At 39.7% G+C, this 12,682-nt stretch overlaps 2 protein-coding genes across 3 annotated transcripts; one reads left to right on the top strand and one right to left on the bottom strand.

The window, feature by feature from the left end:
* Nucleotides 1-339: 339 nt before the first annotated feature.
* Nucleotides 340-5,882, bottom strand: zbtb33 (zinc finger and BTB domain containing 33). Of its 2 annotated transcripts, none has more exons than XM_023272674.3 (2): nt 5,455-5,882; nt 340-3,775 (listed from the first exon to the last, which is right to left on the bottom strand). In XM_023272674.3, exon 2 carries the CDS (start codon nt 3,771-3,773, stop codon nt 1,890-1,892), a length of 1,884 nt encoding a protein of 627 aa, XP_023128442.2. In that variant the 5' UTR covers nt 3,774-3,775; nt 5,455-5,882; the 3' UTR covers nt 340-1,889. The 2 variants fall into 2 exon arrangements, with proteins under 2 accessions (XP_023128442.2, XP_023128441.2); XM_023272673.3 differs by lacking the exon at nt 5,455-5,882 and adding an exon at nt 5,163-5,321.
* A 2,060-nt stretch (nt 5,883-7,942) lies between these two features.
* nkap (NFKB activating protein) lies at nt 7,943-12,545 on the top strand. Its single transcript, XM_023272666.3, has 8 exons — nt 7,943-8,533; nt 9,513-9,593; nt 9,721-9,785; nt 9,871-9,963; nt 10,054-10,096; nt 10,188-10,382; nt 11,211-11,360; nt 12,105-12,545. The coding sequence occupies exons 1-8, from the start codon at nt 8,100-8,102 to the stop codon at nt 12,277-12,279; spliced, it is 1,236 nt and encodes a 411-aa protein (XP_023128434.1). The 5' UTR covers nt 7,943-8,099; the 3' UTR covers nt 12,280-12,545.
* Nucleotides 12,546-12,682: the final 137 nt, after the last annotated feature.

Raw genomic sequence — 12,682 nt, 5'->3', positions numbered from 1 at the left:
TATAAATACTGTGTGAGAACAGCAGAGTGTATACTTTGCCTTCTACATGCCAATAAGACTTTTCTTGCTATCATTTTGAGATGCTAGAGAAGGTACATCATGATGACACAGACGGTCAATAAAACAGCAGATGTTTATATTTTGGTAGAGCAGGACAAATTAAAATAGCAAAAAAAAAAGTACCATCAGAAAACCCCTCACTGCAAACTGACAGAAAATGGACATTTCATGAATGTCAACTGTTTAATTTTGTTTACCACTAAAAGCCTAATAAATACAACTGGAAGTGCGAAAATAAAAATGGGCTGTTGAACAATTATATACAGTACATCACACACACCGATGTTAATGTGTTTATTGAAAAACAAAACCCTGCAATGATTTAACTGAATGACATGACACAGAACAGATTCCCATGTTAGCACTACTTTAACTGGTACTAACCAATCACTATCCTTTGACACAATGGAAAAACAGAGTGGAAAAAGTAAAAACATTTTTTTAAAAACGTCTTCTGTCTGATTCAACACTAGGATCCCTAAATTCTAGATGTACGGATTGTAATACTCCCCAGGTTATGTCAATCCTATCATAACATTAAACAAAATCTCTAACCTAGATCATGTAGTTGGAAGATTTTGGCTTTAAAATAACATTTCAGTTAATAACATGATTTTGAGAAATGAAACAATGCAGAGGTGTATCAAAATACAACAGAAGATTTTAATTGACACAAAAATGCCAACAAAAAAAAATAATTAAAACACATACTTGAGATCATGACTGATATTTTCTTGCACAGAATTACAGAAAAATGGAATGATCAGTCTTAAAAATCATCGTGTCTGATAGAATTTACATCTGAGCCTCAAAACCAGACAGAGGTTCATGATGACGGACTTAACATTTAAGTAATGTTGTCTATTTCATTATGGGACACTTGTAATTTATACAGATATTTAGAAACCACAACTGCAGTCCTGTACCCAGCCCAGAGGGGGAAAAAAAAGGTCACCTGGTTACACAGAAAGAAAACACTCAACTGAGGCTTCATAATTTTAAATAGGTAACCCCATTTCCATTTTGTGACACAGGCCTCAGCTGGCTGCTTAATATCATTTACTCTTTTAAGCAACATGGCCTAAATAGTAGAACCTCCTGCTAAAACAAGAGGACATGAGTCACAGGTGTCGTTTTAATGTGTTGCTTCTGATCTTTTAGCAGAAATCTTATCTGACGGAGAACTTGAGACTAAATCTGCAAGAGCAGTGACTTCATACCATTTAAAATGACATGATCTTTTGCCTTTTCATTACAGCCTGGACCTCAATTAAGATTAAATTTTTTAATCCTGTATGGAATTTTTATCATTCATATAAACTCTTACAATTTTACTGCGTCTGAACCACTACTATGTGTGCTTTTTTTTTTTTGCTAATTTCATTATCATTTATTCCGATCATGTAGGAGCTGGAGGCGAGTATAAAAGCCAAGCAACAAGAGTAAAGGTACGGTCACATTACACTTCCATCCTGCAACCATTCACTCCGTCTTCCTTTGACTTCAATTAAAGCCGAATATCTGACAAACTCAAGTGATGGTTTCCTGTCGAGATGCAATCTGCTGCTGGCCTTGGGAGATTTGCAGTTCAGACGCTTTGATCAAATTTCACTGTGCGGATTTGACCTCGCTCTAGAGTGCATCATCATTATGTTACTATTACTACAGTATTAGACTGCTAATTCCATTGAACTGACAGACTAATGCGACCATACCTTATGCTGACACTATCAAGAATTACACAAAAATATGGAACAAATGGAACCAAAGAAGCAAAAAAGGGAACAGGCACCTAAAAGGCACAGGAAATGAGGAGCAGCGAGTGTTGCTCAGTAGGTCTCTGGTCTAACAAAGCCAAACTCTGTGGCTCCCTGTGGAGGAGTGTTCAAGGTGGACTCTGGCTGGCTGCGGCTGTCGGGTGCCATGTCAGCTTCTGGCTTGATGAAGATGTCGTCCCAGTTCAACATCCTGGTTTGAGTGGAAGACTGGACGGCTTCTCCGACGCTGGTTATGTGGTGCACGCTGCCGTCCTCGGATATGACGGGGACCCCTTGCCCGTCGGTGAGCCACGAGTACGACTTCATCTGCACCGTTTTACACGGCAGCAGCCGGTATAAGTTGTTGTCGCCGTCGTCTTTCTCCTTCCTCCCGCTGGGATCCTGATTGTGAACTTGCTTGCAGTGAGCGGAGAGCAATTGGTAGTTTATGAACATTTCATTGCACAACAAGCACTGATACCTCCGCTCTCCCGTGTGGTGGATTTCATGTTTAGTTCTGTACTCAGCCAGGGCAAACACCTTGTTACAGTAGCGACACGGATACTTCTTCTCCCACGAGTGGGTGTTGAAGTGGCGACGGAGGCTTGGCAGACACACGTAGGGCCGCTTACAGACGATGCACACGTAGAAAGTCTTCCCGTCCATGATGAGCTCGTAGTGATCCTCGAGCTCCGTTTTGGTCTTCTTCTTGTTTGGTCCGGCTTTGGGTGATGCGGGTGTTTTATCTAAGGGCTTTAAGGGTGTTGCCATTAACGATCTCTTACCGTTATTGGCTTTAGAGCCTCCTTCTCCCGGATCTTCCTTCACTGGGACAATGTCATAAGTATTTTCTCCAATATTGGCATACACTTTGCAGCCTGATGAAATAGAATCGATTTCTGTGGCTGTATTGAGTGTGACTGTCTTTTTTGCTGCTACAGCAGGTTTAGGAATGTTGCTTTGAATTGCTGAGCTTTGAGACACGTCGAGGAGCCGTAATTTGAAATCCCCTTGCTGAGACGAAGCAGAGATTTGCTTCTTGTGGACTCCCATGATATCACTGTTCTCAGACGGCTGAGAGGCACTCGATGGCTCAGGGGGCAAACTGCTCGATGGGGCTGGTGTTGTGAGAGCACTTCCTGAGGAGACTCTGGCAGGGGAAGGCGAGTTATTGGAGCTGCTGTCCGGGCTGCGCAGAGGGGTGCTGTCCGGCAAACTGGGGTTAGGACAGCTGGTGCTGGGGGGCTTTACAGCAGGTGCTGTCGATGGGGGTGTGGCTTTTTCTTCTTGTTTTTTAACTGCATTATTTGGCTCTACATTTTGGTTTGATTTCACGTCTTCTGAACGAGCTTTATCTAAATCAATAACCTCACCAGAGCTAGCTTTCTGATTGGCTGCCTTAGGTTCGGCATCTGTATGCGAGACAAACATTACATCGCTGTCTGAGTCATCATCGTTACCTGCATGTTTGTTTGTCTGATTGAATTCCTCCGCAGATATTGAGAAAGACTCCGTGATGATTGGCATCATCTCTGTGGCTGTGTCACTTTTGCTTTCTGTGTCCTTCGATAAACCAGGCAGACCTTTAACTTCAGATAAAGGTGAGGCCAAGTTTGCAATGAACTTGACCCCCAGTATCTGTCCAGCACTGATGAGCTCCTCGAGCATATCGGAACGAACACGGACAATCTTGGAACTGTAAATATAGTTGAGGATCTGCTCAAACACTTGTGGTCTGATGAAGTTCAACTCGATGACTTGTCCAGCAACGCTGAAGAGCTGGTGGAAGTACGTGCTTGAGGCCGACAGGATTGTTTTGTGAGCTCTGAATTTCTTGTCCTGTATAATAATGGTGACATCACAAAATAATCCATGACTTCGCTGCTCGTTCATGGACTTCAGCACACCTGCTGAATACTGTGTGTCGGTTGCAGATATCAGCTTTAGACTTGGCATGTCTACAGAGAGAGAGAAAACTATTTAGAATCCAACTTTTGAAGGCACAACAAAAGTCTGCCAATAACATTATGGCAACAAACAAAACTAAATATATTGTTTCAGTTTCAATATGCAAGTGTGCAATGGTCGTACTGCAAGAGGCGCAAATGAATTCAGACACGTCATGCTACAATTCTGTACTTGTTGCTGCTTGATCCAAATGAAAATGGGCAATGTCATTTTCCATGATTAATCTAGAAGAGAAGTCTGTCATAAAATAACTTTCTCCAATTGAGTTGTTATTTGACATATGGAGTGTATTGACGTGCAAGCTCTACATGTGCACCGCAAAATGAGCAAGGAACATAAAGGAAAGACTAAAAAGAAAGACTTGGTTGCAAAAACAAACATGTCAATTGTATGCAAATACTATGGTCAAAGAAAGGATGACGTTGACCAAAAACTGGCACTCTGCGCTGTCTTGCAATTACTACCACCACACAAAGCAACATAATTAAATTTGTGTTATTATATAAATCAGCATTAAATATTATCAAAAATCCCAATATAGCCAAGTGTAATGTCTAAATTAAATGTGCTAATTTAGACCCTGTACAGTACTACTACTGTACAAGCACGAGTCTGCTTCGACTTTTTTCAAAGAACTTGGAAAAAAAAACCCTACTTTGCTCAATGTGCAGCTGCAACCTGGAATACGGCTGGACTTATTTGTATCCTTACATAAATTCGGGCTTTCGTCTTATTTTAACTCGCTTACAACAAATAATATAAATGAGTCCGTCAGTGTACTGACAGTTTACATAAACGCTGAATGAATGAATGGCGCATTTTAATCCTTATTTTCCATCTAAATACACTACTCTATAAAAATTACACCATTCATTCAGGAATTACTCATTCTTTTCCATTTGAGCTATTTAATTGATCTAGCAACAGTCTCTTCACATTTCCATATTGCAATGCATATATATAGCTTAAAAACAACATATGTGTCAGTTTTGGGCTCTATCGTACAGCCCTATTATGTTAGGAAACAAAAACAACGTTAGCTACCGTGAGCTAAACACTACTTTTCCAAAGTTGCAGTTAGTACCACATATTTTACCTCATATGACATTACACGGGTAGATAACTACGTTAATCGAACTCTAACGAGATAAACCTATTATTGTGGCTTCTTTAGTGTTTAATGAAATATTCAACGGCTGCTGTTAGCGAGCTAACAAAGGCTAGCTTGGCCGTGTTTCCTGGTTAATGAGAGCGGGCAGCGCGGCCTACTGATTAGCATCTCGTTAGCATGCTAGCTTCAAACACAAGACCGCAGTGAATACACACCAACATGAAAGCTTGTACTCTTTAACAGTAACGTATGAAACTGAGATTTACCTGCAACCTTGATGCTTTTGCCAAGACTAAGCAGGTTCAGTACTAAAAAGTGCGTTAAATAACTTAACTGGCTACAAACAATGGCTAACAACAGGCCAGCTCCGCTTCCAGCGGCGCTTCACGCTCAGCCTCTCTGTTCAGCAGCCGCAAGGAGTCGCCGTTGTGTAAAATTATTCAAAACATAAACTGTGCTGCGTTACAAGACATGTTACAAACAACACGCTGACTTCATGCCATCATAAAGTTTCAGAGAAACGGTGTTGGGAAAATATTTGAGCTGAAAACTACTTACTTTTTGCGTGTAGTGTCGAGATAATCAGCGGTTCATCAACAGCGAACAAACTATGAGCAACTGTTTGAGTTCAGCTCTTTTAGTTAGTTTCTACTCCGACGAAAAATCCTGCTGACGTTCGTACCAAGCTCCTCGGACAGCTTCCTCCTCTTCTCTCCGGTGGACATGCTGTATTTCTTGGAGCGTTTCTCATTGTGATGCCGCCACGGGTTGATTTCATTAAACTAAACTTTTTGCCTGAACACCAAGCAGGTGGCTGTTGGGTTTAATAGTGTAAAAAGAACTCATCTGGTATTTTGTCCTCCGTCGGCTTGTTCACGGGATCCGGTTTTAATGTACAAAAAGACATGTTGGTTTGCTAAAGTGCTCTGCTGCTTTATTGCTAAAAACACAAATCCACTTTACAGACAGAACTGTTTTGTGCTGATGTACTTCTTCTTCTGGTTACATTTGCGGTAGAATAGATGCAGTAGAGGCTCATTGCTGCCCTCCGCAGGTCATTTGTAGAACTCCATACACTCCGGTGGAAAAATTCTGTTATAGTTTTTATTGAGTCGATTTCAGTGACCACATTGTGCCTCATGTATATTCATGTATTCGACAGGTGTTTCAGTGTTAGCTCTATTGAGAAATAAAATCTGTCTTTGTGTCGCTTCTCCATTGCATTTTTGCCATAACTTTACAGTCCTTTGCTATATTCAGCTCTTTTGGTCAACAATTCCCTACGGTAGACAGTTTCAACAAGCTTTTTTATGTTTTATCAGCCTCCTTATTATCCCCGGTAAACTGGCACAAGGTCAATATGTACATGACATGCATGTATGAAATAAACTGCACTATATGTTCACAATTTAGAAAAAAAAAATTCTGTACTCATTATTATGTAGTATCATGTCTTGTTGTTGGTGCACAGTCTTATGGAACAGTCACGATGATCTCACTGCCTATACAGTAATTACACATAAACATCTTGAATCTTGAATTTCCTCCTGCGCATACATGGACCCATAAAACCCCCAGTGTTCTGTGTACTGGTTGCACGATCTAATGCAGACAGAATTTCTATTATTAGGTCTGGTTTGGCCCCACTTTCCTCCCATTTAGTGCCATTAGTGCTGCAATCTGACCAGATAATTATCTTTGCTGCTGCAACTTCCTCCACCCACCCAAGTTCCCAGAGGATTAGCACAAGCTCAGTAGTGAAGACTGACACGAGTCAGTTTATGTCACTTCAGACAGAACTCAAGAGATATGTCGCTGCATCATCTCAGATTTTGTCCAGGGTTTACTTGTTTGCTCTTTGGTATCCAAAGCTAAGGTCTGTAAAATCATTTTCAGAATTGCATGGTTAAGTTTTTAGACTTTGAGTTTTTATCTGACATGAGGAGCCCTTTTTAGGGTTCAGTATCTCCAGAAATATAACTCCCACAGCCATGAAATTTGGTGAGGACACAGACAATATCATGGTTGCAGTTTGTGCTTTTGGCATTAAGGAAATACTCACTGCAAAATGAAGTGATGAACGAGAAACTCTGGTTGGTCCATCCATCCCATGCAATAGCTGTGTGTATATGTCCTGGAAGTATATATGCAGCCACCAAGCCTTAAATGTCTTCACAGTCATAGTCTGTTCACAGAAAACGACAAGCAGTCAAACAGTGTTAAAGTCTGCAAACATTTAGGCTTAATTTATCAGCACAGCATAAATTACATGTAAAATGACATTTGGGAATTTAGGAAGGCACTCTGCAGTTCACCTATAGTGCAGAATAGTTAGATATTCCAATAAAGGAATAAAAAAGTCTAAATTGGACAAAGTTTAAAATAGATTATGAAATTAATTAAATACTAGCAAATTATTGTTGCAAAAAAAATATTCTATATGATACTGTGTTGTGAAAATACCAAAACTGTGTATGTACCTATTTGAAGAGGATGTATAGCAAATCAGTTAATAATGTCAATTCAATACTAAATAACTATTTACATTTATATCTTCAAATCTTTTATTTATTTATATTAATACCGAGCAATTTCACATTTCTTTTTATGTCTTTGCTCTCAAACAAATCAGTTTTGTTAAAGTTCTGAAATAGCTACTCTGATAACTAAAAATGCATACAAAATAGTGTATAGGTATAAGAGCAGGTGGAAATAAAAACCTTATAAATGTCCCTTGCAGTTACAGACTTTGAATAAACAATAAAAGAAAGCACAGTGGAAAAACAAAAAGCATTTATACCGTTTTGACAAACTAGAAAACGGTATTTCCTTATTGCCTAAAATACGGTAAAGTTGAATAAATACGTTAATACATATTAAATTAAATAAAATGATCAGTAGCAGCCACAGATTGAATAAACTCTAGTGACTATATAATACTTTTACAGCGTTATTTATTTACGTATTTTTCAGACTAAACTACTGTATATACAAGTACTAACGGAACTGTGTGTTGCATGGTTAAAGTGAAGACCGGTTCCTATTTGGGGACGGACCTTTCCTGTTATTGGACGGTTTAGTTGCGTTCATCACAAAAAAGCAGGAACGTGAGGCGACATCTTGTGAATCTCCCTCTAAATTGTTGTATTTTATTTACTGCTGTGTTCTGTAGCCTCACGGTGAGCTTACAGCGGTCAGAGAAGATGCCTCTATCCGACCGGTCGAGCTCTGACGGCGGCGGGGACCCTCGGAGCCCTCGGGCCCGGAGACCTCGGACTCGCTCCCGGAGCCGCAACCGCAGCGACAGCCGCGATCGGAGCTTGTCTCCGGACAGCTTTGGGCCCAAACTCCCGAAACCACGTAACCGGGAGAGGGAGCGGGAAGAGCGGGAGCGTCGATTCAAAGAGGCGAAAAACATCCGACGGTTCCGCATAGGAAGCCCCCGTCGTAGCAGGTCCAGGTCCCGGTCTCGGTCTCGATCCCGGTCCAGAGAGCGCCACAACAACAGCAACAACCACAACCACTGGTCCGAGCAGCGAGACGCTGCTGGAAAACACGGCAGCTTCAAAGATGATTATTATTACGAGCAGCAGAGAGACGACGCTCAGAGACAGAGACAGGAAGCTTTTATTGCCAGGTATGAAAACTCCAACATCAAGCCTAAATATAGACAGTATCAAACTCCAAAACCGTCCTGCTCTTCCCAAAATGCAACTCTGTCCTCTGTTAGATGTTCAGAGTCTGGCAAATATGCATCCAAACTGCAGTGATTACAATAATAATACTTTATTTATATAGCAACCTTAAGAACAGCGTTCACGAAGTTCTTTGACAGTCAGAACATGCAACACAGAGACAATCAAGCACGACATAAGGAGACAAGGCAGAGCAGTCACATATGATAAATAGTAAAAATGCTCATAACTTAAATGAATAATTAGCTAGATTGCACGCGTATCAAATAAAGGAACTTGGCAGTTCAAAAATTAAAGATTGAGATTGAGGGTTAAAAGTTAGAAATTAAAAATAAAAAAAATTGAGATTTAAAGAATTAAAGGTGACATCACACAAAAGAACTCGGGTGTCGGCAGCTAAAATTAAAATAAAGCAAGAGAAAACGTGAAATAAGCAGGACATTATACAGAATAGAGCACTGAAACTAATTGGCGATATAAGTAAACTTCACATAAAAGCCAGTCTATAAAAGTGGGTTTTCAGAAGTGATTTAAAAGAAGTCACTGACTCTCCTCAGGCAAGTTGAGGGTTCTTGATGGAAAAACTCAGTCACTCTTAGACTAAAGCCTTGACTTTGGAATGACCAGAAGGGATCCACCTGACTAGTCGATTGCTTGTCAACTATTGAATCAATTACCAAATATTCTGATAATCAATTAACTGGGATGACATATTTTTCAAGAAAAAAAAAACTAAGTTCTGATTTCAGCTTTTTAAATTTGATTTTTTTTTTTCACTCTGACAGTAACTTTAAAACCTGTAAACCAGACAGCTTGATGTGTGTATGATTTGCAGGAGATATTTGGTCTATAATGGGATTAAAAATGGAAAAAATGGTTGTTTTTGACCATCAGGCTGAATCATCAGTTTTTCTGTTCCAGGCGTCTGCAGGAGAGGGAGAGGATCGGTGAGTTGGGCTGTCCTGAAGTTTGGGGATATTCACCGAGAGTGAAAGAACCAGAGTAAGTCAAGAACAACTGCATTAAAACTAAATCTTTCTGTGTTTTGTTAACACTATTTTGTGTTATGGTTCGAATCCAGAAAGCTTTAATATCATTTAACATCATTGTGTCTTTTTCTGTCCATCAGCTCTGATGAATTCACACCAGTGGAAGAAGATGAGAAAAACAGCAGCTCAGAGTCAAGTTCAGAAGGTATGCGGTGTTTGAACATGAACAAGTAAAATAGTTGCACTGTGGGTTGTTTGAGTTCACAAGAAATCCCATCTGTGATTAACAGAAGAAAAGAAGAAGAAAAAGAAGAAGAAGAAGTCCAAGAAACGAAAGAACAAGAAGCACTCAGAGGACAGCGAGCTGGAATCAGATTCGGATGGTGAGACAGTCATGATGAATCACAGAAACCACAACAAAGTCCGTCATTCATAACTTCCATCAGCTGAACTGTTGTCTTTTTATCTTTCAGAAGAAGAAATAAAGAAGAAAAAAAAGAAAAAGAAGAGCAAAAAGTAGGTTCTCATGTATAATATTCAGCATGTGTCAGCTTTGTTTGCACAGAAAGAGGCGGTTTCATTCACCAAACTTTACATCTCCTAACAGGTCCAAGAAGTCCAAGAAGAAGAAGGCGAAGAAGAGCCGTAAGGAGTCCAGCAACTCCAGCAGCGAAGAGTCCGAGGAGGAAGAGGAGGAGGATCCCAGTTCGGTGATGTGGGTGGAGAAAACCTGCATGGACGAGAACATGGTGGGACCAGAAGCTCCGCTCACACACATGTCCCAGGACGACCGACCCCTGGAGTGAGTAGCTTCCTCCTTCTCTTTTCTCCTTACACTTCAGTTACAGCCCTGTGGTTAGAATTTTTACAAAACAAGACGAGTGAAAAACAGCCAACTTTCAATCAACAGTCATTAAGCTTCGCTGTTTTTGTTATCAGACGAGTGAATGACAAAAAAAAAGGATGGGATCGAAAAGTCAAAAAAGTGTTTAGAAAGACAACAACCATGCTTTGTGACACTTAATTCTAAATTATGTGTTTGTGCTGTTGTTTGACCACATCTGTATATAAATGAGAGTCATAACGCCTTTATTCTCATCATAAACTGAGCATACAGCGAGATTAGGAGTGCTACTCTGCTTCGTACACAGAAAATACAAATATTAGAACACAAAACCACAGGGCATTTAGTAATCAGACAATAAAATAAATATTTTCAAAAATGTAAAACAAAAAAACAGTGTAAAATAAACAATAAATAAATATGACACTGACTGCAGAGATTAGGGCACATACGCCTCACTGACAAACAAAATAAGGAAGTTCTGGGTAAAATTAAAATGTTTGAATGTTTTTTAACAACTGATTATTTCAGTCTTTTTTAAAGAAAAATCCTTTGACCCAGCTCCTCAAATCTGACAAAACGTGACATACTATATAAAAATGAATTTTCTTAGCAATATTTGACTGATTTTATCACTCAGAGACTCACTGATCATGAAAATGGTAGATTATGGCTTTTTAACATTGTAGGACCAAACAGTGTCATTTCCACTATTTGTTTTTTTTAAAATTTGTGACTTTTTAATGAAACTGCATGTTTAATCAGAGCATTTTTGTCTTCGAACAGTTTTGGTCACGCGTTGTTGCCGGGTGAAGGTGCTGCGATGGCCGAATACGTGAAAGCCGGAAAACGTATCCCGAGAAGAGGAGAGATCGGACTCACCAGCGAGGAGATCGCCAACTTTGAGAAGTCCGGCTACGTCATGAGCGGCAGCAGGTACGAGATGTTTGAGATCAGACTGTAAATTCTCACTTTAGATGTGACCCAGTTCATGTGGCAGCAGTATTTTATATATCAGTATGACACAGTGATTAGGATTCCTCCTGTTAAAACATATATATTGATACTGATCAAACTCTTTTTCCATTTCAAGTCACAGTTACGTGAATAATGAAGTTAGATGTTAATTTTGCACTTTACACTGTATTGAAGACAAATTTTATCCCACCTGCTAAAGATGTTGGTGGAAAAAGATCAAACACTGATGACTTAAAACATGTGTTGTGTCACCAAAACAAAGAGAAGAACAATATCCATGTATTTTATGTTCGGTTTAGAATGATGCAGTGGTTTAAACGTTATATTGTGAAGTGGTTACTGTGACAACACACAGCATTGTTAAAGTTCAGAGGTCATTTAAATGAGTATAGAGGAGATTTAGGGATATAAAATTGTCGATGAGTGATTCTTGACAGTCTTTTGAGCAAATTAGAACTGATTTTGAGATTTTTCTGCAAGATTCTTTTTATATTTCTTGTTAAAATGTGTATTTTGCCGTCTTGGTCTCAACTCTTCTCCCACTGGAGAAACTATCAGCACCAGACGTCAGACCAATTCTTGAAGCTGTGGAAACCTACTTTTCTGTTTGGTGTGATCTCTTCTTACATAAAGCAGACCCTGGGGGGAATGAGTCGCTATTCTTTCTCTAACACTGACACGTTTCCAAATGTCACCCTGCAGACATCGCCGTATGGAGGCTGTGCGTCTGAGAAAGGAAAACCAGATCTACAGTGCGGATGAAAAGAGAGCTCTGGCGTCCTTCAACCAGGAGGAGAGGAGGAAGAGAGAGAGCAAGATCCTGTCCAGCTTCAGGGAGATGGTCTACCGGAAAACCAAAGGCAAGGAGGAGAAGTGAGCAGCAGGTTTCCAGAGTTTTCTCTCATCTTTGTTCCTCATCCAGCAACCTGGTGTGTAAAGTCGTAACTGTTGGAATACACCAACATTCAATTACAGTGGAGTGTACAGTGTGGGGGGATTTTAATTGTAAAGAAATGTGTCTGATAGGAATAAAATTGTATTATATTTTCCATTTTCCCTCATTTTTTAGTTGTTTTATTTGCTCTTGTAAATGTCTTCAAATACTCCTGAGCAGAACAGTAAATAAACTTTAACTATCGATGACCTTTTGTCTTTTTCATGCTTTTCTCAGTTCAAGTTTCCAATAGGAGCATCAATTCTCAAACTGTTTCTAGCTTTTCTTGATGAATTTTAACTTTTTGACCTAAAAATCTTAATTTAACTTTGTGTAGCATAAATGT

This window comes from Amphiprion ocellaris, chromosome 13 (assembly GCF_022539595.1).
Source record: "Amphiprion ocellaris isolate individual 3 ecotype Okinawa chromosome 13, ASM2253959v1, whole genome shotgun sequence".
Taxonomy (NCBI): Eukaryota; Metazoa; Chordata; class Actinopteri; family Pomacentridae; genus Amphiprion; species Amphiprion ocellaris.
Note: the sequence above shows the minus strand (reverse complement) of the source record. Positions and strands in the feature narration are given on the sequence as shown.

Bases quoted from the DNA above. Each gene is read 5' to 3' on its own strand.
- zbtb33 (XM_023272674.3), bottom strand. From the start codon at position 3,773: ATGCCAAGTCTAAAGCTGATATCTGCAACCGACACACAGTATTCAGCA.
- nkap (XM_023272666.3), top strand. From the start codon at position 8,100: ATGCCTCTATCCGACCGGTCGAGCTCTGACGGCGGCGGGGACCCTCGG. The intron at 9,594-9,720 runs GTAAGTCAAGAA...TCTGTCCATCAG, and splicing joins CCGAGAGTGAAAGAACCAGA to CTCTGATGAATTCACACCAG. The intron at 10,097-10,187 runs GTAGGTTCTCAT...ATCTCCTAACAG, and splicing joins AAGAAAAAGAAGAGCAAAAA to GTCCAAGAAGTCCAAGAAGA.